This window comes from Anomalospiza imberbis, chromosome 5, assembly GCF_031753505.1.
Source record: "Anomalospiza imberbis isolate Cuckoo-Finch-1a 21T00152 chromosome 5, ASM3175350v1, whole genome shotgun sequence".
Taxonomy (NCBI): domain Eukaryota; kingdom Metazoa; phylum Chordata; class Aves; order Passeriformes; family Viduidae; genus Anomalospiza; species Anomalospiza imberbis.
In genome coordinates, this window is record NC_089685.1 from 145767 (window position 1) to 171099 (window position 25333).

The window sequence follows — 25333 nt, forward strand, 5'->3', positions numbered from 1 at the left end:
GACTCCCCCCTGCACTGACCAGGATCTGGACTGCGAGCAGCCCTTCACCCATCCTCAGTGTGCACCCCCACAACCCTCACACTCCCCCATGTTTCCCCCTCACACACTGACCAGAATCTGCACCGTGAGCAGTCCCTCGCCAGCGTCGCGGGCGTCAATGGTGAATTCCACAGGGAGGCTGGCAGGGATCCCTCCCGCACTCAGTCCGGGGCCGCTTGCCCGCACCTTGCTGGCATCGTGGGTGGGCAGCGCCGTCACCTTGAAGGGGCTGGGGGAAGTAGGGAGTCAGAAGGGTGCCGCGATCTCCAGGCTGTGTGGGGATCCTGTCCCCCTCTGCCCACCCGAGGTGGGGTCTCACCTGCGCGGCACCTCCTGCCCCCCATACTTGACAGACACGGTGTAGGGCCCGTCAGTGGCTGGGGTGTAGGTGACCTTGTGGGTGCCGTCACCATTGTCTCGGATCTCCACTGGCTCCGGCAGCCCTGTGGGGCAGTGGAACATGTGGGGTGGGGACATGTGAGGCAGGGAGACATGTGGGACAGGAGGACATGGTGGGCATAGAGCAGCATGTGGGGCACAACCTCCTTGGGTGCATCTGAGTATCCATGAGGAGGGCACCCCATGGGGCAGGACACCCTGTGAAGAAGGGCATTCATGGGGCTGCACATCCTATGGGGTAGGACACCCTATGGAGCAGGACGTCCATAGGTAGGACACCCTATATAAGAGGGGACACCGTGAGGCAGGACACCCTATGGAACAGGGCATCCATGGTGCTAGACAACCCATGAGTCAGGACACCCCAGGGGGCAGGACTCTCTATAGACCATGGGATCCAAAGGCCAGGACATCCTATGGAGTAGGACGTTGAAGAGGCAGGACACCCTGGAGGTCAGGACACCCCACAAGACACAGGCCCCGCCCTGCTCCCCATGTCCCTGCGTACCAGTGGGTCCCAGCAGCGTCACCTCCAGGGCTGCGCGTCCCGCGGCACTGACGTCCACGGTGAAGCTCTGGGGCAGCCGTGCACGGACACTGGGCCCCAGCCCTGGCCCTGAGCACGTCACCTTTGAGGCATCCACAGCATCCCGCACTCGCACCCGGAAGGGGCTCCCTGTGCGGAGAAGGGGGTCAGTGCCTGAGGGAGGCAGCATAGGGCAGGGTAGGGTGGGGATGGGGGCAGTGTGGCCACTGCCAATGTGAGTGTGGGGTCATTGTGGGGATGGGATCAGCACGAGGACAAGGTCAACATGGCCATGAGGTCAACAGGGGCACAGGGACAGTGTGGCCATAGAGTTGGCGTGTCTATCACGTGCACGGACAATTTGTGGGGCCAGTGTGCTCATAAGATCAATGTGGCCATAGGGTCAGTGTGAGCCATGAGGACAACATGGCCATCGGTCAATGTGGCCACGGGGGTACCAAAGCCACGGCCATGGGGACAGCACAGGCAGGGGACAGCTTGGCTGTGGGGCCACCATGGGGGCGTCACCACAGTGAAGCCCCGTGACCAACAAATGACAATCAGGACACCTCCCCCCAACCCCCGTCCCTGTGTCCCCCCGCACCAGGGATGGGGTGGCCGCCGAAGGTGATGTTGACATCATAGTCGCCAGGTGTGAAGGGGACATACTCCACTGCACAGCTCCCGTCCTTGTTGTCCTTGCAGGACATCTTCGCCTCTGAGGGACCCTCGATGGCCAGGCCCAGCCCCCCAGTGCCCGCGCCCCTGGGGACATGCCACCACTCAGAGAGGCGACACAGGCACGGTGGGGCCAGGGGGAACAACTGCCATGGTGGGGAGATGGAGGTGCCACCTCCATAGCAGGGGGAGGGAGGTGCCACCTCCGTGGCAGAGGTGGCACCTCCATGGCAAGGGGACAGAGATGCCATCCTGGTGACATGGGATGGAGATGGCGCTTTCATGGCAGGGAGTGGAAACGCCTGTTTGGTGACATGGGATGGAGGTGGTACATCCATGGGAAAGGACACAGGTGTTAGAGGATGCAAAAGGCTGGGCATGGGACCTCCGTGGCAGAACATGGAGATGCCAGAGTGGCGGCACAGGATGGAGGTGGCGGGTTAGTGACAGGGGATAGAGGTGGGACACGCACATGAAGGGCACAGGTGCAAGAGGATAGTGGTGGCACTTCCACGACAGGGGATGGAGATGGTGGGTTGGCAGCTTGGGATTAGGGTGACATCTCTGGGGGAGGAATCCATGGGTGTGGGAATGGAGGGACTCAGGGCTGGTGCCCTCCTGGTCTCCACACTGAAGCAGGGAGCCATGCCCACCCCAAACCCCCCAACATGGACAGCATGAGAGGTGGGTGGGTGTGGAATAAGGCTAGGGCAGGGGATTTGGAAGGCAGGGGATGGGAGCCTTTGGGGAGCAGGGATGGATTGAGGTTGGGGGTCAGTGCCCACCTGGTCTCCACGGTGAAGTGGTTGGCCGTGCCCACCAGGCCGCCCTCCAGGCCAGGGCCATGCGCCCGAACGCGTGTGGGGTCGCAGCCCTCGGCCACCCCCACACGGAACGGGCTCTTGGGGACCGCCACGTCATCATACGTCACCTCCACCAGGTGCAGCCCTGTGACAGGGACACCATCACACACTGCCCATGAAGGGGGCACAAGGGGTCTCTGTGATGGGGATTTTGGGGGTCCCTAGGTGGGGTTTGAAAGGTCTTGGGGGTTTTGGGGATCCCTGGATGAGGTTTTTGGGGGAGGCTGGGAGTGTCTGGTTGGGATTTGGGGATGTCTCAGTGGTCTTGGGGGTTCCTGGTTCTGGGGATCCATCAGGAATTGAAGGGGGTCCCCACTTGGATATGGCACGGGAAGATCCCTCTCGGAAGGTCCCTCATGAGGAATGGAGGATGCCTGGCCAAGACTTGGGGTCCTGGGGGTAAGTTGGAATCTGTAGGAGCAGAGTCCCTGGGGCAGCTCACAGTCCCTGGAGATTCCCAGGGGGTTGGGGGTCCCCTGAGGATGTCTGTGTTCTCCAAGAGGGCCTTGGGGTCCCTGGGGGTGTTTGGGCTCCCAGGGGGGTTGTGGGGGTCCCTCACCCTCCTCGAAGGCTGTGTACTCCACGCGGTAGGTGCCATCGCCGAGGTCAGTGACAAAGGTGTCGATGGGGGTCCCTGAGGGGTTCAGTACCCGTGCCCGGACGTGGGGTCCCCCGGCGGGGGCCAGTGCCCGCGCATCCACCATGAACTCAGTGCCCACCTCCCGCAGCACCCCTGAGGGGTACAGGGGGGTCAAGGGGGCCCAGAGCTCACCTGAGGGTCCCTTACAGCACCCTCTGAGAGTCCATGGCCCCCCCGGCACACACAGGGGCTTCAAGGGGAAACTGGTGCACCCTTGGGGTCCCACCCCACACCCGCTGCACCCCCAGAACTTCCACCCAGGAATGAGGGGAAAACCACAGGGACCCCTGAGTAGTGTCGGGGGCAAGGGGGACAGCGGGAGGAGAGATGCCTGTGGGGTGCCCAGGAGAACCTCCATTAGAGGGGATGCCCATGGGGAGGAGATGTTGGTGACCATGGGAGTGTCCATAGCCATGGGGTTGTCCATGCAAGGGGGAGGTGCCCATGGAGGGATATCCACAGGGTGCCCAGAAATCCCCCACATGAGAAGGGCTGTCCATGGGGTGCCCATGAGGTTGGAATGCCTGCGAGCGGGGATGTCCACAGAGAGGGGACACCCTCAGGGATGGGGTGCCCGTGGGGAAGCTCATAGAGGGGAGATCCCTGTAGTGTCCACAGGGGTACCCAGGAGGAAGAGATGCCCACAGGGATGGGATGCCCCTGGGGAGAAGGAGATCCCCTCCCAGGGGAAAGAGGAGCCGTGGTGAGCGGCCCCTGCGTGGCCCCTCCCTCACCTCGCGGCTCCACGCCTTTGCCGTAGACCTTGACGCTGCTGGTGTCGACGGCTGGGTCGACAGTGACGCGCACGGGGCAGTTGGGCACCGGGAGGCCGCCATAGTTGATGGTGATGGTGTAGGCGCCAGCGCAGGCCGGAGTGTAGGTGATGGCATAGGTGCCGTCGCGGTTGTTCTGCACCAGGACCTCGGCCTTGACGCCGGCCTCGGAGCGGATCTCGATGGTGAGCTCGGCCTCGCCAGCCTGTGAGCAGTCCACGGAGAAGACGGCCGCCTCGCCCGCACGGCCGCGCTCCAGCCCCGGCCCCGACGCCGTCACTTTGGCCGGGTCGAAGGGCGCCGTGACCGCGGCCGTGAAGGGGCTGCCCGGGATGTGGCGCCCAGCAAAGAGGATGTTGATGTGGTACTCTCCGGGCGCTGTGGGCAGGTAGGACACGGCGCAGGAGCCGTCCCCGTTGTCCTGGCACTCGATCTTGGCCTCGCAGGGCCCCTCCACTGTCAGCCCCAGCCCCCCACTGCCCGCGCCCTGCGTGGCAATGGAGAAGGGTGCTGGGACCCCCACACGGCCGCCCTTCAGCCCTGGCCCCGAGGCCACCACCTGCAGACACAGGGACACATGGGGGTCAGGGGGAACACAGGGACAGGTGGAGGTCAAGAGGGACACAGGGACAGGTAGGGGTCAGGGGGACAGAGGGACACGTAGGGGGCAAGGGGGACATGGGGACAGGTGGGGGTCAGTGGACCCCCATGTGACTGCCCTGCAGCCCCAGCCCTGAGGCCACCAGCTGCTCGCACAGGAACACGTGGGGGCCAGGGGGACATGCAGGGGTTATGGGGATATGGGCACATCTGGGGCTTGTGAGCGGCACGTGGGGATCAGGAGGGCAGAGGGACACACAGGGGTTGGGACACACATCCCTGTTGCACACGCGTGTGCCATGCTCACCTTGGAGGGGTCAGGGGGCAGCAGAGCCTCCACAGGGAAAGGGCTCCCTGGAACCGGGTGCCCGTCGTACGTGACCTCGACGCGGTGGGGCCCCTCCTCGGATGGTGTGAAGGTGACGGGGTGGGGGCCCCCAGGGGGTGCAGGCCCCACTGTGCAGGGCACGGGGCGCCGCGAGGGGCCCGTCACCTTCACCTCCAGCTGCCCCTGGCCTCCTGCACCCTGGGCTTCCACCTGGAACTCCTGCACCTGCCCCACCTCTGCCTCTGCAGGGGAGTAGGGGGTCAGAGGGGCACCTCACACCCTGAGGTGCCCCCAGACCTATGGAGAACCCCATACCCAGCTATGTCCACCAGACCCGGGGTGAGGGGGTGTGTGTCTGTCCCAGGGTGTGTCACCTCCACCCAAGGGTGTCCCCCCTATCCAGGGCATTGTTTCCCCACAGGGTGTGTGTCCCCCCATGCCCCCACCCATATCTGTCCCCCGTATCCTGGTTGCTCCCACACATAGGTAGTCCCAAATCTCTCCTACTAGGGTGCCTCCCAACCCACCCTTGGGGCCCTCAAGCTGCACCCCATAACCAGGGTGTGTATCCCTCACCCAGGTACCCCTACATGCAGTGTCCGTGCTCTCATGTGCCCTCACCCCACTGAACCCCACACTCAAGAGTGCCCTCCCCCAGAGTGCCCCCCCAGACTGATCCTGTCACCCAGGTGTCCCTTCCAAGGTCTCTTCCCCCAGGGTGCCCCCAGTGCTTAAGTGTCCCCTGCAGGGCCCGCCCCACACTCTACACCACATGCAGGGTGCTCCCCTCCCTCGGTGTCCCCCCACCATTCCCCCAGTGCTGCCACTCACTGCTGTTGAGCCCCTGCACCTTGACCTTGCCCAGCTGCAGGGGTGGGGCCACAGTGACGGGGAAGGGGCTCTTGGGGATGGGGTCCCCCCCATAGGTGACCACCACGGACAGGGGGCCCTGCAGGAACAACTCCACTTCAGGGTGCTGCCAGGGGACCCCCACACAGCACCCAGTCTTGGGGCAGAGGGCAGACATCCACAGGACAGTGCTGGGGGATTCCAAGGGGGTGCCAGGGGACACAAAGCCGTAAGGCTGAGGGGGGCTGGGGGTCACCCATGGCTGCTGGGGAGGGAAAATTCCCAGGGATGGGGGAATGCGTGGACCTGGGGGTGCCCTGGGTTGACAGGTACACATGTGGGGCTGCAGCTGCCCCAAGGGCGTGCCCTCAGAGCTGGGGTGTCCACGGCGATGGGGGGGTGTTCATAGGGGTGGGCTGCCCAGGAGCTGGGGGTGCCTATGGGGAGGGGGTGCTCATGGGGCGCCCCTGTACCCTGGGCTGTATCGGTGGGTGTCCTTGAGGGAGCCCAGGGAATGGGATGTCAGTGAGGGGGCGCCTCTTGGGTACCCCATGGGCCGGGGAGCCCCCGTATGTTGGGCATTCCCCCATGGGGTGACCCTATGGGTTGGGGTGCCCAGACTGGTTGAGGTGGCTCCCTGGGATGTTCCCATGGGTCCTGGTGCCCCAGCACGCACCTGCTGCAGCGGGGTGTACTTGACAGTGTAGGAATAGTCGTGATTATCGATGACCTCGAAGTCGGCAACGGCTGGGCCAGGCCCCGACCCCACGAACCGCACGTCCAGGGGGGCCTTCCCCGCCCCCCGCGTCTGCACGCGGAAGTGGGTGGGGGTCCCCACCTCCACCCCTGCACCACATCATCAAGTCACTGCAGGACCCACGGCACCCACAGTCCCTGCCCCAGAGCACCCAGATGTGGGTGGGGGTCCCCACCTCCACCCCTGCCCCCCAGTGACAGCCACCGTGGGACCCATGCCACCCAGAGTACCTGCCTCACAGCACCCATCACCCCCACCCCATGTCCCCCACCCCACCCCGCTGGCCCCTCACCGGTCCGGCTGAGCCCAGGTCCCTCGGCTTTGACCTTGGTGGCGTCGTGGGATGGGTCCACCTTGATGCGGAAGGGGCTGGAGGGGATCTCCTGGGGACCAAGACCAGGCCACAGTGACACGGGGCACCACAGGGTCAAAGCCCCAGCCCCACCTAGCCCCTGAGGGGTGGGGGCACCCCACAGAGTGGGGGACGGACCCTCGGGGATGTGGGGCAGTCCCAGAACCCTGACCTGGTTGGCAAAGAGCACCATGATGGTGTAGAGTCCCGCGCCCGGCGCTGTGTACTTGACCGTGAAGGTGTCATTGTCATTCTTGATGATGTCAAAGTCAATGTCAGCCTCGAGCGGCCCCACGACTCCTGGGGCGCACTTGATGCCAATGCTGACGTCACCTGTGAGGGTGGCCGGGTCAGTGGCCCCCACTCCCCAGGGGGACACCGAGGAGTGGAACCGGGCACATGGGGCAGGGGACTGGATCAGGACTGGAGGTGATGGACAGGACCAGGATTGATGGACCAGGAACAGAGATAATGGACCAGGGATGCAAGTGCGGGAACAGAGATGCAGGCCCAGGAATCCTGGACCAGGAGCAGGGACAATGGATCAGGATCAGGGATGCAGGATCAGGGATGTAGGACCAGGGATGCAGGACCAGGACCACAACTGACGGGCCAAGAATGAAGGACCCTTGATCCAGGAATGATGGAGCAGGACTGGTGGCAATGGTCCAGGGCCAGGGGTGCTGGCCCAGGGACACAAGCCTCATGCCCACAGAGGAGTTCCCAGGGTGCCTCCCACCATTGCACCCACCCTGTCCAGCCTCGCTGCAGTCCACGGTGAAGTAAGTGGGTTCATTGGCCTTCAGCCCCGTCTTCTCCACACCTGGCCCGTGCACCTTCACCCTGCTGGGGTGGCTGCCCTCACCCACGCTCACCTGTGGGCCCAGAGTGTCTCATGGGGCAGGGGCACAGATCCCTCTTTCCCTGGCACCCCATGGGACTGGGACCTCCAACCCCCCTCACCAACTGGCACTCTGCCTCCATCCAACCACTCCATAGACTCCCATCCCTGGCACTTCATGGGACCCCCAGCCCTACCCCAGCACCCTATGGGTCTGGGACCTCCATCCCCACACCCAGCACCCCATGGGACCCCCATTTCCATCCACATCACCCCATGGGCCCCCAGCCCCACAGGACTCCCATGCCCCACATCTGACACCTTAACACCCTCCATGATTAGCACCCCCTCCCTACACCTCAAGGGACCCCCAGGGCCACCCCAGCACCCATGGGCCCCCATGACACCCACACGGAAGGGGCTGTTGGGGGTGTTGACGCCCCCCCAGGCGACGATGACTGTGTGCTTCATGGCCTTGGTGGGGACGTAGACACAGTGGAAGGTACCGTCACCATTGTCCTTCACCTTGATGTCAATGGGGAAGCCCTCGGCGTCCTGTGAGCAGCAGGGGGGACGTGAGAGAGCCCAACAGCACTCGGCGCTGGCCAATGGCACCCAAGGGTGCCAAACGGTGCCCAACAGCACCCAATAGTGCTCAAGGGCACCCAATGGTGCCCAACAACACTAAATGGGACCCAGCAGTGTTCAACAGCACGCAAAGTTGCTCAACACCACCCAATGTCACTCAAGAGCACCCAGCACCAGCCAACAGCCCCCACAGCTCCCACCTGGGCATAGAGCTTGAGGGGCCCCTTGCCAGCAGCACGGGCGTCAATGGTGAACTCGGCCGGGCGATCCACGATGCAGCCAGTGGGCTCCAGCCCGGGCCCGAAGGCCTTCACCTGTGGAGAGGGGGGGTTAGAAGAACGCAATAGGGTGCTGGCACCCCCAGCACCCACAGGTGAGGCATAATGGGGCGCAATGGGGCACAGCAGGGCACTGTGGAGCACAAGGGCACAAGAGGATCCGTGGGCTGCCATGGGTCGCAGCACCTTGTCGGGCCAGGAGTCAGGGGGAGCGGGGCGGATATCAGCCATGAAAGGGCTGTCCCGGATGTCCTCGTCGTCACAGACCACGTGCACAGCGTAGAGCCCTGGCTCCGTGGGCCAGTACCGCACATCGCACGAGCCATCGCCCTTGTCGTCACACTCAATGCGTGCCTGGGATGGGCCCTCGATGGAGAACCCTGGGGGCACCACAGCCACCGTTACCCTACGCCCGTGCCACGGCCCCCAGACCTCGTCCTCGTCCACCCTCTGTGCCCATGCCCCCAGCAGGGTGACACCTAACAACTCCTTATGTCCCCCCAGTGGGGACCCCCAGACCATTGTCCCCTCTCAGCGACCATGTCCCCAGGGTGGCACCACCCGTGTCCCCCCGACCCCACTGGGGCCACCCCCAACCTGCCCCATGTCACCACCTCTGCATGCCTGTGTCACCACAGCAGTGGGGGACCCCACTATGGTGCCCGTCCTCCAGCCTGTCCCCGTGTCCCCAGGGGGGTTTCTCACACTCATGCCCTTGTCGCCTCCACGGTGACACCCCTCACAGTGCCACCTTGCCTCACGGTGCCCCCCATTCTGCCCCTGTGTCCCCAACAGGGTGTCACCCACTCATGCCCGTGTCCCCATCACATAGCTCCCCACCCTGTTCCCACCACACGACCCCCAGCCCTGTCCCCATGTCCCCACCACGGTGCCCTGAACCTGTCCCCATGTCCCCCCCTTCAGGGCTCACCCAGGGTCCCCACCACAGTGTCCCCCACCTCCATGTCCCCCCCGCTCACCGAGGGTCCCCACTTCAGTGCCGACGGCCTCAACCACGAAGTCTGCAGGGCGCCCCACGACCCCGCCCTCGAGCCCCGGCCCCCAGGCCCGGACCTTCTGTGCCCCTGGCTGGGGGGACACCTGCACCTCGAATGGGCTGGAGGGGACAGGCAGGTGTGAGGGGGGCTGTAACACACCTGTACAGCCCCACCCCCTCACGCACCTGCACCTCGAACGGGCTGGGGGGAATGGGAGGGAGAGGGCTGCACTACACCTGCACACACCTGCACCCCCCAGTCCCCCCAAGTATCTCCCACCCCTGGGGAGACACCTGCACCTCAGATTGGCTCGGGCAGAGGAGGGAGGGCTGGTACCCCCCACATTCCCCAAAACCCCCCACCCCAGTGGGACCTCTGCATCTCAGATGGGCTGGGGAGGGTGGAGGGGCAGTGAGGGGCAGGGCTTGTACATCCCCCTGCCCCCCCTTCCGCACAAGCCCGCCCCCCTCACTTCCCCCTGCCGGGACCCCTGTGCTTGGCACTGACCTGCGGGGGATGGCGTAGCCCCCCCAGGTGATGGACACCTGGTAGGTGCCGGGCACCCGGGGCACGTACTCGCACTCGTAGACACCGTCACCGACATCCCGCACTGTCACCGGCTCCTCCGTGCCCCCTGTGGGAGGGGGGCAGATGGGGCACCCACCCCAGGGGCGCCCCCCAGCCGTGCACCTCCCATGGTGGCCCCCAACCCATGGTCAACCCCAGCACAGCTCCAACCATCCAACCTCCGTGGACAGCCTCACGGGACCCGTGCCCACGCATCCACCTCCCCATGGCCACCCCCATGGTGTCCCCCACCCCTAGAGCCCCCATGGGTCCCCCATCTATATCCATCCATCCATGGGGGACCCCCACCCCTACACTCACCCCATGGACCCCCCCCAGTGGGACCCTCCCCACATCCTTCCAGTGGCCCCCCAGCCTTCCAGCCCCGCCACGCTCCACTCAGTGACACGTACCTGGTCCCCGCAGTGTCACCCGCAGGTCCCCACTGCCCGCGCCCCGCGTCAGAACCTTGAAGTCGGCCACGTCCTGCACTCGGACGCCCCGTGGCTGCAGCCCCCTGCCCGTGGCCCGGACCGCTGAGGGGGTGCAGGCTGCAAACTCCCATTAGCACCCACCAGGCACCAGGGGGAGCCTGGGGAACCCCAAGGGACAGGAAGGGGGGGTGTCCCAGGGTTGGGAGGGGCCCATGGGGATGCCCTGGGGATGCCCTGGGGACAGGGGAGTGCCATGGGGCACTCAGGGCACAAGGAACCAACCCCTAGGGACACCCGGGGGACGGGGGTGCCAGAGGGACACCCCGGGGAGTGTGAGGGGACCATGGGTTCACCCGTGGTCACTTATTGGTGCCATGGACCACCACGGTCACCACTGGGTGCCTTGGGGCCACCATGGTCACAGCTGGGTGATGTGGGGCCACTGATAGGTGTCATTAGCTACAGTCACCACAAATGTTATGGAGCCACGTGGGGACCCAGGAGGGAGCCTCACCTTCAGCCACATTGACAGTGAAGGGGCTCCTGGGGACCCGGGAGCCAGCATAGGTGACACAGATGGTGTGTGGCCCTTCAAGGACAGGCCGGTAGGTGCAGCGGAACACGTTGTCCCCCTTGTCCTCCAGCATCACCTCCACTGTGTCCCGTCGGCCCTGGGGGTCCGTGATCACCACCCCCACATCTCCTGAGCCAGCCCCTGTCGTCACCAGGACACGCACTCAGTCCCATGGCCAGGCCACCATGAGGACATGTGCCCAGAGTCACCCAGCCACGCCTGACAACATGGCCCCACAGCCACCAGAACACCACGGCCATGGCACAAGAGGGACACAGCCTTGGTGCCACTTCCCTGCCATGGCCCTGCCACCATAAGACCACCCCACGGCCATGTCACCATGAAGGTGTGGCCCCTGAGCCACCAGGTCATGCTACATCGAGGCCACCTTGAAGACATGTCCCCAGAGCCATGTGGCCATGCTGTGGCCCTGGAATGAGAAGGAGGTGTCCCCAAGCCACCAGGAGATTATGCCATGGTCATGCCATGGCCCTGCCACTCCAAGGACACAACCCCAGAGCCACCAGGCCACCCCATGTCATCATGAGGACATGGACAGTGCCAGCAAGTCACGCCACAGCCACCACAAGGACCCGTCCTCAAAGTCTCTGGGTCATGCCGTGGCCACGCCACCATGAAGGCATGTCCCCAGTCACCTGGCCATGCCATGGCAACACCACCCCAAGGACATGTCCCCAGGGACCCCCAGACCCCCGATGCCCCCACCTGCAGTGTAGATGTCAAAGTAGGTGGCCTTGTTGGCCACGTTGCCCACAGGCTCCAGGCCGGGGCCACGTGCCGTGACCTTGCTGGCGTCGCCCAGGGCCATGCCCACAGTCACCCCAAAGGGGCTCCCGTCAATGTTCTGCCCCGCGAACAGCACTGTCACCTGGAGGGCACAGGGACGTCAAGGGTGTCAGGGGACCACGGCCCCCACGGCCACACCACACCCCAGGAACAACCCCCCACGGATCCCCATGGAGACAGCAGTGGCACACCCCAGGGACACCCCCTAGGGTGACAACCTGAGGAGGATCCCCCTCAGCAGTGACCACCCCCAGGGACTCCCTGTTGTCCCCTCCAGGGACACTAATGCATAGGACACCCAGGAATCCCAACAGGACACTCGAGGGTCCCCCCATTACAACACCTCCCCCCCACAGACTTCAGTGTGGCACCCCAGGGACCCTGCAGGGCACCCCAGGGCCACCCAGTGCCGTCCCCAGGGACCCCAAGGAGAGCCCCCCAGAGATCCTTAGGGGCCCCCTAGGGACCCCCAAACCCCACTGTGCCAGGCGCCCCCCATTCCCCTTGGGGAGGAGGCGTGAGAGGGGCAGCCACCACTCTGAGACAGGGGGGTGTCACGGGGTGGGGGTGTCATGGGGGTGCCACGGGGACATCACAGGGGGCATGCCGTAGGGCTGTTGCGGGGGGCGTTGCAGGGAGGGTAGCAAGGGGATGTCACAGAAGGGTTCCCTTGGGGGGTCACCAAGGTGCTCACCTTGTGCAGCCCCCCGACCTTGGGGACGTAGGTGACGCTGTATGTCCGCTTCTTGTCATTGTTGGGGACCACCTTGGCCTGCAGTGGGAAGAGACCCCAGAACCGGGGGAAGGGGGTGACACAGAGCTGGGGCACTGGGGGGGCCTCTCCCAGAGAGGGAGATGGGGGGGATCCCCCAGAGGGGGGCCAGGGACCCCTGTACCTCCTCGGTGTGTCCCTCGGGGTCCTCAACATAGACCAGGACCTCGCCCATGCCTGCCTCGAGGGTCTCCACTGTGAACTGGGCAGGGCGCAGCACCACATTCCCCTGGGGCTCGATGCCTGCAGGGTGGGGGGAATCAAGGGGGGCCCCAGCCCCCCAAAACTCCCCAGGGTTTTGGGGCCCCAGGTTGTCCTTGGTGGTAGCAGGGGAGTCCAGAATGTCAATGGTGGTCTCCTGACTATGGGCAGGTGAGTCTGATAGGACTTTGAGGGGTCCCTGCACATAGCGGGACTCTGGGGGAGCCCTGGGTGGGGAGTGGAGACCCTGAGGTTTCCCTCAGGTGTCCCTGGGCACAGGTGACACCCCAGGACTGGAGAGGAGTCCCTGGGCTTGCGGGGGGCCATGGTTTACTCTCTTGCCCTGACAGCCATAGCCCCCTGGCACTCTTGTGTGCGGGGCTCCAAAGCCCCCCATGTCCCCCACCCGGTACCCTCCCCGTGTGCCCCCTGTGCCAGTTCCCATGTGCCCCTGAGCTCCCCTGTGTGAGCTCCGTGCCCCTTCTGTGTCCCACGTCCCACCTGTGCCAGGCCCCCTGGTGCCTCCACAAAGCTCCAGCCCCTCCTGCCCCCCTGTCCTGGGACCCCAGCTGCGCCACGGCCCCCCGAGCCCCCTCAGCCCCCCGTACCAGGCCCGTAGGCGCGCGCGCGGCCGGGCTCGGGGGGACGGGGGCGCACGGGGGCCCCCGGACGGAGCTTGGCCTTGGGGAACTGGGACAGGTACGTCATCACCGAGTGCTCGTCCACGTTGGGGTCCACGATCTCCTCGGGGGCGATCACCTGGGGAAGCCCAACACCTGTCAGACCCTGCTGGGGAACCCCCCCACCACACGCCCTACCACCAGGAGGGGCCCCCTTACACCTGCCTGACCCTCCCGAGACCCCCACACCCATCAGACCCTCCTTGCCCTGCTGGGCACCCCCCCACACCCACACCCCTACCACACCCACAGGTGCCATGGGGTACCCCAAACGCCCCGGGACCCCTGTGGATCCCCAAGGACACCCCCCAGACACGCCCTTGCACCCCCAGCATCCTCTCCCAGTGCCTCCCCCACCCATTCCTGCCCTGCACATACCTGGGTGAGTGCCAGTGCCCCCCCATGTACCTGGGAGACCCGCAGTGCCCCCCACCACGCCCGTACCTGGGGGACTCCCAGCCAGTCGTCTGCCTGCTGCATGGCCTCCCGAGCGTTCTGCACCGGCTTGTTGGGGTCCCACTTCTCCCAGTCTGGGCACAGACCTGGGGGGGCCAGAAGGGTCAGGGGCGCATCCCCGTCCTGCACCTCCCCTCTTCTGCGCCTGGTGCCCCCCGAGCCAGCCTGCACCTCGTGCCCCCCGTACCCCTGCCAGCTGCCCCCGTCCCACCCCCTGCCCCCCGCACCCCCCGCCCCCTACTCCCCCCTCATTGGGGGCGCAGTTCTCCCCCGATTTGTCCCCCCCACGGCCCCCGCCCCGCCGCGCTCCTCACCCGGGGCGCAGTTGTCCACCAGCGCTCCCAGCGCTTTCCCGTCGCGCCAGTCGCGGTTGAAGTTGGTGATGGGCAGCTGCGGCACCTTGTGCTGGATCCAGCCCAGCAGTCGCTGCTTGGGGGTCTGGTGGCGGCCTTCGTCGTCCTCCTCCTCCTCCCACATAGGCATGGAGATGGAATAGTGCAGGATAAGGGTCCAGATCAGCCCCAGGATCAGCTTCAGGTTCCCATCCACGATTGCTTTGCTGTCTGTGGGGGAGAAACGGGGGGACTGAACGCCGAGATCCCTCGGGACTACCCCCGGGGCACCCCGACATCCTGTGGGACCCGCTAGAGGGATCCCTGCACCCTGACAGCCCCGGGATCAGCTTCAGGGTCCTGTCCCGGCTGTCTGTGGGAAGGGGGGATAATGGGAGGACTCGCCTGGGGCACCCCCAAACCCCACAGTACCACCACAGGGACCCCTGACACCCCGACATCCCACGGCACAACGGGGCGGATCCCAGCACCCGTCTGGGGGCACCCTGACACCCCAGGCAGTGCCACGGGACCCTGCACCCCAACACCTGCCTGGGGACACCCCGGGGCACAGCAGTGAGGGATGACCCCAGGACACTGCCCCCTGTCCATCCCGAGCACTTCACCCTGCAGGGACGCCAGCACCCCCCGGGAAGTGCCTGGGGGGGCACAACCCTGGCAGCACCCGGGGGTCCCCAAGGGAGCACCCTGTATGCCACACCCCTGACCTTCCCAAGGGATTCCTGGAGTGCCAGAATGGGGACACTGAGGCAGGGGACGGCTGCGGGGGGGAGGGGGGCCCTAGGCATCCCGGTCCCTCCCCCACCGCCCTGCGGAGCGGACCCTCCCCCGCTCCCTTCCCCTGCCACTTCCCCCCACGAGCGATCGCGTTTCAGGGAGGAAATGGGAGAGATGCGGGACAAACTCCTCCCCGCCGGGAGCTCCGGGGGGGCAACACCTGGGAGGTGCCCAAACCTGGGGTCACATCTGGGGGGGGCTCCCGGGAGGCGGCAAAGACACGCGTGGGAGGGGGAGGTGACACGGCAGGAGGGGGTCTCGCACCCCCCGGGTCCGGGCGTGCGGGGGGGGCCGCAAACCCTCCCCCGTGCCGGGGGGGGTCACCCTGCAGCTGTCGGGTGGGGGTGGGCGCTGAGGCCCTGCGAGGGGTGGGTGCGTGTGCGGGCCGGGCCCCCCCGAGCGTGAGCTCAGCGCCCCGGCCCCGAGCCAAGCGTGAGCTCAGCCCCCCTGCACGGCCCTGCACGGGCCCGACCCCCCCGCTCCGCACGGTCGGGCCCGCAGACCGCGCCGCCCTCGCACACTCACCCCTTGCACACTCGCCCACAGTCCCTCCAGCCGTGCACGGTCACCCCCATTCCCATTCCTGCACCGCTCTTGCACACTCACCCCGCTCCTGCTCCTGTCACCCCTCCCCTTGCACATTCATCCCCATTCTCATCTGCCCATCGGCCTCACTCTTGCACACATCCTCCATTCCCATTCATCCATCACCCCACTACTCTTGCACACTCACCCACGGCCCCATCCTCATTTGTCCATCATGCCCCTTGCACACTCATCCTCCACTCCTCCATTCCCCACCCTTGCACTCTCACCCTATTCACACCCATCCACGACCTCCCTTTACACACTCATCCACCTCCTCACTTGTCCACCCCTGCCCTCGTACACTCACCCTCAATTTCCATTCCCCATCACGCCCACCCTTGCACACTCATTCCTCATTCCCATTTGTCCATTGGCCTTGCCCTGGCACGCTCACCGCCAGCCCTATCCTCACTGTGCACCCACAGTCACCCTCTTCCCACTCCACCAGCACTGCCCCTGCCCTTGCACACGCCGTTCCCGTTCCCCTTCCACCCTCCAGCGCCGTTCCCGTTCCCCTTCCACCCTCCAGCGCCGTTCCCGTTCCCCTTCCACCCTCCAGCGCCGTTCCTATTCCCCTTTCTCCCTCACCCGCCCTTTGCCCACCCACCCACGGACACTGCTCCACTTGCCCACCCACCCATGGACAGTGCCCCCCTTGCACACCCACCGATGGACACGAGCTTGATGTGCTCCCGCTCCAGGAACTCGAGGGCCACCGAGACGTTCTCCAGCTTCATCTGGCGGAAGTTGGGGCGCGGGTGGTGCTTGCGCCCCATCTTCTTCTGGCTGAGCACCTCGAGCAGCGCGATGAGGCGCAGCCCGTCGCTCAGGTCGCGCTGCAGGTCCACGATGCGCTTCTGCACACACTTGAGGTGCTCATTGCACCAGCGCGTGAACGTGTTCTGTTGGATCTTCTTCCAGGGCGCGTCCTCCGCAAGGTCCTTCTCGGTGGCCGGGAGCTCCTCGGGGTCCTCACCCGGTGCTGCCTCGTAAGTAGAGTTCATCCTGAAGGGCTCGGGGGGTCCTCGATGGGCAGGGGGGTTCCTGGGTGGTGTGGAGGGTCCTGAGTGGGTGGGTGGGGGTCGTGGGTCAGTCCCAGTGTCCTGAAGGGATCCTGGTACCGTGGATGTGGGTCCCAAATCGGTGCCGGTGTCCTGTGGGTGCCCGGGGTGGGGGTTCTGGGTCCCGGTGGCAAAGCTGGCGCTGGGGGACGGTGTCCTGAGTTGGGGACGGTGTCCTGGGTCAGAGCTGGTGTCCCGGGTGGGGCCCTGGGTGGGTGCTGGTGCCCGCTATGGGGTCCCGGTGCTGGGGGATGGCGTCCTGGGTCAGTCCCGGTTCCTGGGTGGGGGCCCGGGTGGGTGTCTGTGTCCTGGATGGGGTCCCAGTTCCCGGCGATGGGGGACGATGTCCTCGGTCAGTCCTGGTGCCCAGGGAGGGTCCCGGTTCCCGGGGTGAGGACGGGGTCCCGTCTCACTGCCGGTGTCCCGGGAGGGGTTCGCTGCTCGGTACCGGTGTCCTGCCGAGGGGTCCCTGTTCCCGGGGTCGGGGGCTGGTGTCCTGGGTCTGTCCCGGCGCAAGTTCCCGGTGGTGGGGCTGGTTCCCGGTGGGTTCCCGGAGCGGAGCGGCGGGTCCCGGAGTGCTGGGGGGTCCGGTAGGTTCCCGGGTCGGTTCCCGATACGTTCCCTGAGCGGCGGCTCGCGGCGAGGTCCTGTGTGTTCGCGAAGCGTCCCAGGAGCGCTCCTGGGCCAGGGGCGACGGCGGCAAGTGGCGGGGCCGGGGGGCGGCGGCGGCTTTAAGCGCTGCCCCGGCCCGGCCCGCCCCGTCCCGGGGAGGGACCGAGCAGGAGGGACGGAAAGACCGCCCGACCGGCCGGGGGTGGGGGGCCCGGCCGCCGCTATTTACAGCCCCGGCCTCACATCCGGACCCCCAGACACCGCACCCCCAAAACCGCCGGACTTCGGCGCTCCCCAGACCTCGGACCCCCGGACTCCGGCGCCCCTCAAACCTCGCCCTCCGGCACCCCCAAAACCTCGGAATCCGGCACCTCCCGAAACCCCGGATCCCAGTACACCCCGGAGCCCCCGACTTCAGCACTCCCGGACCAAGGCTCCCCAAACCGTGGCACTCCCGAAACCCCCAAACACTGGCAGTTCCAAAACCGCACAGACATCAGCACCCCTAAATCTCTGACATCCCTAAAACCTCTGTAACCTCAAACACCGGCCCACCTAAACACCGACACTCACAAACACAAGCATCCCAAAACTCGGGCACCCACCTACTCCCAAACACAAGCACCCCAACACCCCAAAACTCCCCAAATTCCCTGAAGTCCAGCGTCACAAACTCCTAAACTCTGGCACCTCGGAACCCCCTGCCCCCAGACACTGGCACCCCCAACCTTTGCACGCTGAACCACTGCCATGCCTAAAGTTCAGCACCCCCAAAACTCAGCACCCCCAAACCTCGGACCCCAGGTACCCCAGCCTCCCTACATTGAAACACTGGTACCCCAAATTCTGGCATGCAGACACCCCCGAAACTCTGGCACCCCAAAATCCAGAATCCACCCCCAATAATCCCAAATACCTGCAACCTCGACACCCCAAAACCTCAGCACCCTATAGCCCAGGCACCCCAACACCCTGTTATGCTGATACACCCGTACCTTGGTATCCAAACACCCCAGGCACCCCACAGCAAAATGCACCCCAAAACCCCCCCAAAGACGCCCCCCAAACTTACTCGGAACCCCCTCACTCATCCTTTCCCTCTTGGGAACCCCTGAAAAACACATAAGACCTCTCCCCCAGCCTCGAGGGGCACAACCGAGATCCCACAAACCCTCCCAGGCTCCCCTCTGGGAAAGCCCACCGGGACCCCCCCCCAGAATCACCCCCACCGTGGAACCCCCACCCAGGCCCCCCGGTTGCGCCCCACTCCCCCCCCCAGTGACTCCACCCGTGGGTCACCCTGGCCGGGCCTCAGTTTCCCATTGCAGTGGCACATGCCTGGGGAGGGGGTTCGGTCATATTTGGGGTGCACCCTGAGCCCCTCTGCCCCCCGAATCTCTTTTGTGTTTCCCCCCCTTCCAGACACCCGAGGCCTCCTCAACACCCTTGGGAGGGGCGGGGGGGACACTTGGGTGACCCACATCTGGGTCCTTTTCGGGGGGGATTTGGGGAGTATCGTGTTCCCCCTGTTCCGGTGCCTGCCCTGGAAGCTTCCAAGGGAACGGGGGGGGCGGTGCGGGTGCACCCCGAGGTGACAACGGGTGACAAGGGGTGACGTGGGGGGGTGACGTGGGGGGGGTGACGCGGTGGCGCCTGCGCCAGCACCTAAAAATAACCTGCCGAGTCAGAGCCACGCACCGGCACCCAAAATATCCGGGGGGGCATGCAGGGGAGGGCACCCCCAACACATCATCACCCAAAATACGCTGGGGCAGGGGGCCGGGGGGGCACGCAACGGGGGTGGGGGCGAAAGGCGACAGGGTCCCCCAGCAGGACCCCCAAACCCACGGCAGCTGTGGGAAGGGGAGCGAGTGGATTTGGGGAGGGGGGTCAGGATGGGCTGGGAGGGGTCAGGATGTTTGGGGAGGTCGAGGGTGGTCCAGGGGGGTCTGAGCAGTCAGGGCACTGCGGGGGGGTCAGTGCAGTCCAGAATGGGGGTTCAGGATGCTGCTGGGAGAGGTCAGGGGGACCCAGGGGGGTCCCAGTGCCCCCCGGGATCTCGGCTCTGCCGCAGCCGGGGCAGAGGAAGATGATGGTGGAGACCACGATGAGAGGACAAAGGACCTGACCCCGCCAGTGTCTCCTGGGGAGGGGACATAGGGCAGAGCCACCGCTGCCTGTGGTGACACCCCAAGTCCAGTGTCCCCCCAGCCTGTCCCCAGCTCTGGGTTTCCTCGGGGCACTGGGGCTGGAAGCACTCAGGGTCCTCAGGGTGGGGTGACAGAGGGAGGGGGCCATCGGCAGCCTGGGGGACAGAGAGGGGAACGGGGACACTGGGGACATGGCCATGGGGACAAGGGGGCCAGGACTGAGGGCCATAGGGGACAGGACAACGAGGGGTACGTGGACAGTGGGACACAGGGAACGTGGACCTGGGGACAGCAGGGACATGTGTGGGGCCACATCCAGGAGGGCACAAGAGCAGCGACTTGGAGGCCCCAGGAGACCCACGGGGGCCATGGGGCTGGAGACAGAGCACGGGGGGCCTGGGGGCCATGGGTCCCGTGTGGAGGTGCTGCTGCTGGTACCAGTGGGTGCTGGGGGCTTGGTGCTGGGGGTCCTGGCAGGGCTGGCAGTGCCGCCGCCGCAGTCCCCGGAGCTCCACGCCCAGCACCCCTCCGAGTCCCTTCCCCACTCCATCCGCCATCCCAGAATCACAGAACCACAGAATCCCCGAGGCTGGAAAAGCCCTCCCAGCCCATCCAGTCCCAGCTGTGCCTGACCCCTCCTTGTCCTGGAGCCCCGAGTGCCACCTCCAGGCCTCCCCTGGACACCTCCAGGGATGGGCACCCCAAACCTCCCCGGGCAGCCCCTGCCCAGGCTGGCAGCTCCTGCCGTGCCCCAGCTCTGCCGTGGCCCCACACCCCCTGCGCTGTGCCCCCCTCCTCAGCTCCCTGGCCTCAGTGTCCACAGTGACCGCAGCTCCATGGGGGCACGGCGGGGGGACCCTCTGTGGGGTGTCTGTCCCCCGGGTCACCACCCTGTGGCACCCATCTGGGGGTGCCCCTCCATGGGGATGCCCAGCAGAGCACCAGCAGAGCTGACCTTACCCAGTACAGCCCAGCAGAGCCCAGTATGGCCCTGTTGAGCCCAGTACAGCCTGGTACAGTATGACCAGACCCAGTACAACCCAAGAGGACACAGTACAATCCCATGGCACAATACAGCGCAGTACAGCCCAGAGTAGTCCAGTACAGCCCAGTACAGCCCAGTAAAACATGGACTGTAAAACGTACAGCCCACCCAATCCCCCTGTTCCTCCCCTGGCCCCATCCCTGGCTCGTTCTGAGCCCCCCTGGCCCCGTCTCTGCCCCAGAGCTGGACAGAAGCCCAGGGTGGGCCCCGGGGCACCCCCAAGGTGGGCACCCCACACACACTCCCCAGGGCACAGCGTTCCCTGGAGGTGTCCCCCTCCCCCAGCTGAGCTCCCCCTTCCCTGGGGGTCCCCGGGTGCCGCAGTGTGGTCCCCACACCGGCCTTTATAGGCGCCCCCAGCCCGGGGGGGGCCTGTAATCCCCCCCTAAGCAGCTTCTGCTCATCCTTCCTGTTCCCCGGGGGTGCCACAGGCTGGGGGATGGAAAGAGGGGGGAGAGAGGGCAGGAAATGCTGGGAGTCTTCTGGGACTCGAGTCCCAGCAGCACACCCCCAAAATGAGCCCCCCATCAACGACCCCCCGGCACTGCAGCCCCAAAATGAACACCCCCACTCAGACACCCCACCTCCAGCAGCCCCCAGTCTTTCCCCCACCCCTTGATACCCTCAGACTCCTCCACCTCATTTGGGGTCTCCCCAGCACAGGGATCCCCCAAGCCCCCAAGAACTGGGGACAATCGCTTGAGGGGGGAGACACTTTGGGGGGCACCCTGGGGTGCTGGGGTGGGGGGCAGTGGGTGAGCTCATGAGGAAACTCTTGAGTTCTTCCCAAAGCATCCAGGGCTGGGGCGTCCTGGAGGAGTGGGATCAAGGCTGGAGATACCTGGGGACCCCTGGGGTCACCTGGCCATTCTGGGGGTGACCAGGACAGAGCTTGGGGACCCTGGGGCACACTGAGGACCCTGGTGGGATCAGGACTAAGGCTGGGGACCTCTGGCCATTGTGTTGGGAACAAGACTTAGGCTTGGGAACGCTTGGGGACACCTGAACACCTCAGGAGGAGCAGGATCAAGCTCAGAGACCCCTGGGGACCCTCCCCATACGCAGATGTTGGGGGGAGCCCTTCTGCCCCCCCCCTCCCCCCCCAAATCCTCCAGAGCACCGGCAATCGGCTCAACCCAGCTCAGGGGGCCGATTAGGGGCTGAGCCCGGTTTAGCCCACCCTAATCCCCAAGTTTGGCCGGGCTGAGCCCTGATCCCCCCTAAGCAGCTTTGGGGGTGCAGGGTATATCAGGGGGGTGGGTGCTGCCCCCCCCGCCACCGCCGCCATGGACGAGGAAGAGTTCTACCTGTTCAAGAACCAGTCGTCGGTGGGGCCCTGGGATGGGCCCCAGTACCACATCGCGCCCATGTGGGCCTTCTACCTGCAGACCATCTTCATGGGCTTGGTGTTCGTGGCAGGCACGCCCCTGAACGCCATCGTCCTCATCGTCACCATCAAGTACAAGAAGCTGCGGCAGCCGCTCAACTACATCCTGGTGAACATCTCGGTCAGCGGCCTCATGTGCTGCATCTTCTGCATCTTCACTGTCTTCGTGGCCAGCTCCCAGGGATACTTTGTCTTCGGGAAGCACATGTGTGCCTTTGAGGGCTTTGCAGGGGCCACCGGAGGTACGAGGGGACGGACCATCAGGGCTGCTGCGGCCAGAGACCATGGAGTGACCACTGGGGGCTACTGGGGCCAGAGGTGGCCACAGTGATCTCCTGGGGCTGTGGGAGTTGGGGTGACCAGCACGGGCTGCTGGGGTGCAAGCTTTGGGGTGACCTTCTGGACCTTTAGGAGCTGACCACTGTAGTCTGGTAGGACTGTAGGAGTTGGGGTGACCACTGGGGTCTGGTGGAGCTGGAAGTGGGGGTGACCATCATGTTCTTCTGGGGCTGGGGAAGTTGGGGTGATCATTGTGGTCTGGTGGGGCTGAAGGTGGCAAGATGGGTAAGGGCCATGAGTAGGGTAGGGCCCTGTGATCTGCTGTGGCTGGAGGAGCTGGGGTGACCACCGAGGCCTGAAGGGAGGGGTGATTCCTACACTCTACTGGGGTCATAGGACTTGAGGCGACCCGGTGGCCTGGGGGGCTGTGGGAATTGCAGTGACCCCCAGCCCTGGTGGCCATGGGCGGTTGTGTGAGGCCAGTGGTGGCCTTGTTCCCCCAGGGCTGGTGACAGGGTGGTCCTTGGCCTTCCTGGCCTTCGAGCGCTACATCGTCATCTGCAAACCCTTCGGCAACTTCCGCTTCAACTCCCGCCACGCGCTGCTGGTCGTGGCAGCCACCTGGATCATCGGCGTCGGCGTTGCCATCCCCCCCTTCTTCGGCTGGAGCAGGTGGGGACACAGCGGGCGTGCGGGGCAGGGGGTGGAACAGAGTGGCAAGTGGGGGGTCATGGGGGTGCCATGGGGGTGCCAGGTGACTGCTTGAGGCACCAGAAGTGCCACGGGGTGCTGTGGGGGTGCCCCACGGTGCAGAGCGGGGGCTGAGCACAGCTCTGCAGGTACATCCCCGAGGGGCTGCAGTGCTCCTGCGGCCCTGACTGGTACACGGTGGGCACCAAGTACAAGAGCGAGTACTACACCTGGTTCCTCTTCATCTTCTGCTTCATCGTCCCCCTCTCCCTCATCATCTTCTCCTATTCCCAGCTGCTCAGCGCCCTGCGGGCCGTGAGTCCCGGGGACACGGGGGGCACGGGGGGCACAGGGGCCATTGGGGTCAGGCACATCTGTGGCTGAGAGCGAGGAATGGAGAGTGGAGAGGGGCTGGGGGGCAGGAGGGAGGGAGGGAGGGAGGGAGAGAACAAGGGATGGAGAGATGGAGAATTGACTGGGAGCAAGGAGGGAGGGAGGGCAGGATGGGGAGCAGGAGGGAGGGAGAGGTGACTGGAGGGATGAAGGGATGCAGGAAGGGAGGGGAGGTTACTTGGACAGAAGATTGGGCAGGAGAGCAGGCAGGCGGATGGGCAGGGGTCAGGGGGCTGCACAGGGGATGGGCAGGGGGCCGGCAGCCCGGGCAGGCCCAAGGTGTCCCTGTCCCTGGCACAGGTGGCGGCGCAGCAGCAGGAGTCGGCCACGACGCAGAAGGCCGAGCGGGAGGTGTCGCGCATGGTCGTGGTCATGGTGGGGTCCTTCTGCATGTGCTACGTCCCCTACGCGGCGCTGGCCATGTACATGGTGAACAACCGCGAGCACGGCATCGACCTGCGCCTCGTCACCATCCCTGCCTTCTTCTCCAAGAGCTCCTGCGTCTACAACCCCATCATCTACTGCTTCATGAACAAACAGGTGACACCAGCGACCAGGGACACCCGCAGAGACACGGGGAGGGGGACACCCAGGGACACCTGGTAATGGGGGCATCCGGGGTGCCCAAGGGTATCTGAGGACCTGGGACACTCAGGGAGACCCAAGCGTGGGGAACACCCAGGGATACCCATGTGAGGGGACACCTCAGGATAAAGGGACAACATTGGCAAGGGGGACACAGAGAAGATGGGGACACCCCAGGACATTGGGGCAGCAGGGACATGCAAGGGTGCCCAAGGACACTGGGGGACCAGGGACACGTGGGGATGGCGCATCCACGAAAACTTGCACGACTGGGGGTACCATGACCCCAGGGACAGGAGATGGGGCCAATGTGGCATCTGAGGGTGTGAGGACAGTGCCAGGGCCAGACACAGAACCAGTGGGACCCCCAGGGCGGGCTGTCCCCTCTCGTGTGACCCCGTGTCACCTGTGTCCCCGCAGTTCCGCGCCTGCATCATGGAGACGGTGTGCGGGCGGCCCATGTCAGACGACTCCGACGTGTCCAGCTCGGCCCAGCGCACCGAGGTCTCCTCTGTGTCCTCCAGCCAGGTTGGCCCCAGCTGAGGGGCTCTGGCACCGCCCCAGCCCCCAGGACCCCCGGCTGCCCCCCAGTTATCCCCCAGCTGCCCCCGCTGTGGGGCTGGCGCTGCCCTGGGGGCCGGGGGCCCTGGCCAGCCTAGGATGTAGCGCGGGTGGGACAATAAACCACGGCCGCGGTCTGAGCGCAACGGGGACCCGCTGAGCTCCAGGGACCTGTGGGGCAGGGCACCCACAGCAGGGTGGGAATGGGGGAGCCGGGGGCTGGCTGTGCCATGTGGTGGGATGGGGTGGAGGCCTTGGTGGAGGCTGTGCCCCATGGCTGGGTGGGATGGGGGTCCCAGGGGTGGCTGTGCCCCACCGCAGGGCGGGACAGGTCCCGGGAATGGCTGTGCCCCACGGCAGGGAGAGAGGGAGGGTCCCAGGGCAAACTGTGCCCCACCGTGGGGCAGGATGGGTCCCGGAGGTGGCTGTGCTCCACGGAGGTGCCATGGTGGGACCCTGCTCCCTTGTCCCCCTTTAGGCCTCACACGCAGGGAGGGCAGGGAGGTGGGATGCTGCTACCCATCTCCATCTGTGGGGCTGGGTGGGACCTAAGGGCCCCCATCTGTGGGGATAAGCTGCCCATCCATGGGGCTGGGGCCCCCCCATCTGTGGGGTGGGGGTGGGACTGAGCCCCCCCCATCCATGGGGCTGGATTCCCTCTGTGGGGCTGAGCCCCCCAAGCCCCAGGGGCAGAACTCCCACAGGCCTCGTGTGTCCCCACATCTCCAGCCAGTTCCCCCCCTCCCCTCCTCAGTGCCCCCCACTGCCTGAACCCTTCTGGCTCAGTGCAAGGGGGCTCTCCCAGATCCTGGTTTGGGGGGACACAGGGAACTGGGGTCCATCCCCCTCAGC

General features: G+C 65.7%; 2 protein-coding genes across 3 annotated transcripts in view; one reads left to right on the top strand and one right to left on the bottom strand.

The window, feature by feature from the left end:
* The window catches only part of FLNC (filamin C), a 28227-nt gene extending 11435 nt beyond the window's left edge, over positions 1–16792 (bottom strand). For both annotated transcript variants that reach the window (XM_068189289.1, XM_068189288.1), the window contains exons 1-27: positions 16386–16792; positions 14315–14563; positions 13989–14086; positions 13473–13623; positions 12788–12906; positions 12586–12663; positions 11811–11973; positions 11025–11225; positions 10490–10627; positions 10017–10143; positions 9492–9628; positions 8698–8891; positions 8434–8547; positions 8057–8200; positions 7556–7679; positions 6977–7137; positions 6745–6835; positions 6372–6541; positions 5678–5795; positions 4826–5088; positions 3880–4477; positions 3065–3238; positions 2428–2590; positions 1569–1729; positions 947–1114; positions 359–482; positions 112–268 (exon numbers count right to left, since the gene is read on the bottom strand). In XM_068189289.1, the coding sequence (XP_068045390.1) occupies positions 112–268; positions 359–482; positions 947–1114; positions 1569–1729; positions 2428–2590; positions 3065–3238; positions 3880–4477; positions 4826–5088; positions 5678–5795; positions 6372–6541; positions 6745–6835; positions 6977–7137; positions 7556–7679; positions 8057–8200; positions 8434–8547; positions 8698–8891; positions 9492–9628; positions 10017–10143; positions 10490–10627; positions 11025–11225; positions 11811–11973; positions 12586–12663; positions 12788–12906; positions 13473–13623; positions 13989–14086; positions 14315–14563; positions 16386–16722 (4722 nt within the window). In that variant the 5' untranslated portion in view covers positions 16723–16792. The remainder of the gene's footprint in view (positions 1–111; positions 269–358; positions 483–946; positions 1115–1568; positions 1730–2427; positions 2591–3064; positions 3239–3879; positions 4478–4825; positions 5089–5677; positions 5796–6371; positions 6542–6744; positions 6836–6976; positions 7138–7555; positions 7680–8056; positions 8201–8433; positions 8548–8697; positions 8892–9491; positions 9629–10016; positions 10144–10489; positions 10628–11024; positions 11226–11810; positions 11974–12585; positions 12664–12787; positions 12907–13472; positions 13624–13988; positions 14087–14314; positions 14564–16385) is intronic.
* A 4581-nt stretch (positions 16793–21373) lies between these two features.
* On the top strand, positions 21374–24621 carry OPN1SW (opsin 1, short wave sensitive). The gene is made up of 5 exons (XM_068189290.1): positions 21374–22215; positions 22756–22924; positions 23092–23257; positions 23636–23875; positions 24341–24621. Exons 1-5 carry the CDS (start codon positions 21873–21875, stop codon positions 24461–24463), a joined length of 1041 nt encoding a protein of 346 aa, XP_068045391.1. The 5' UTR covers positions 21374–21872; the 3' UTR covers positions 24464–24621.
* The last annotated feature ends 712 nt before the right edge of the window (positions 24622–25333 follow it).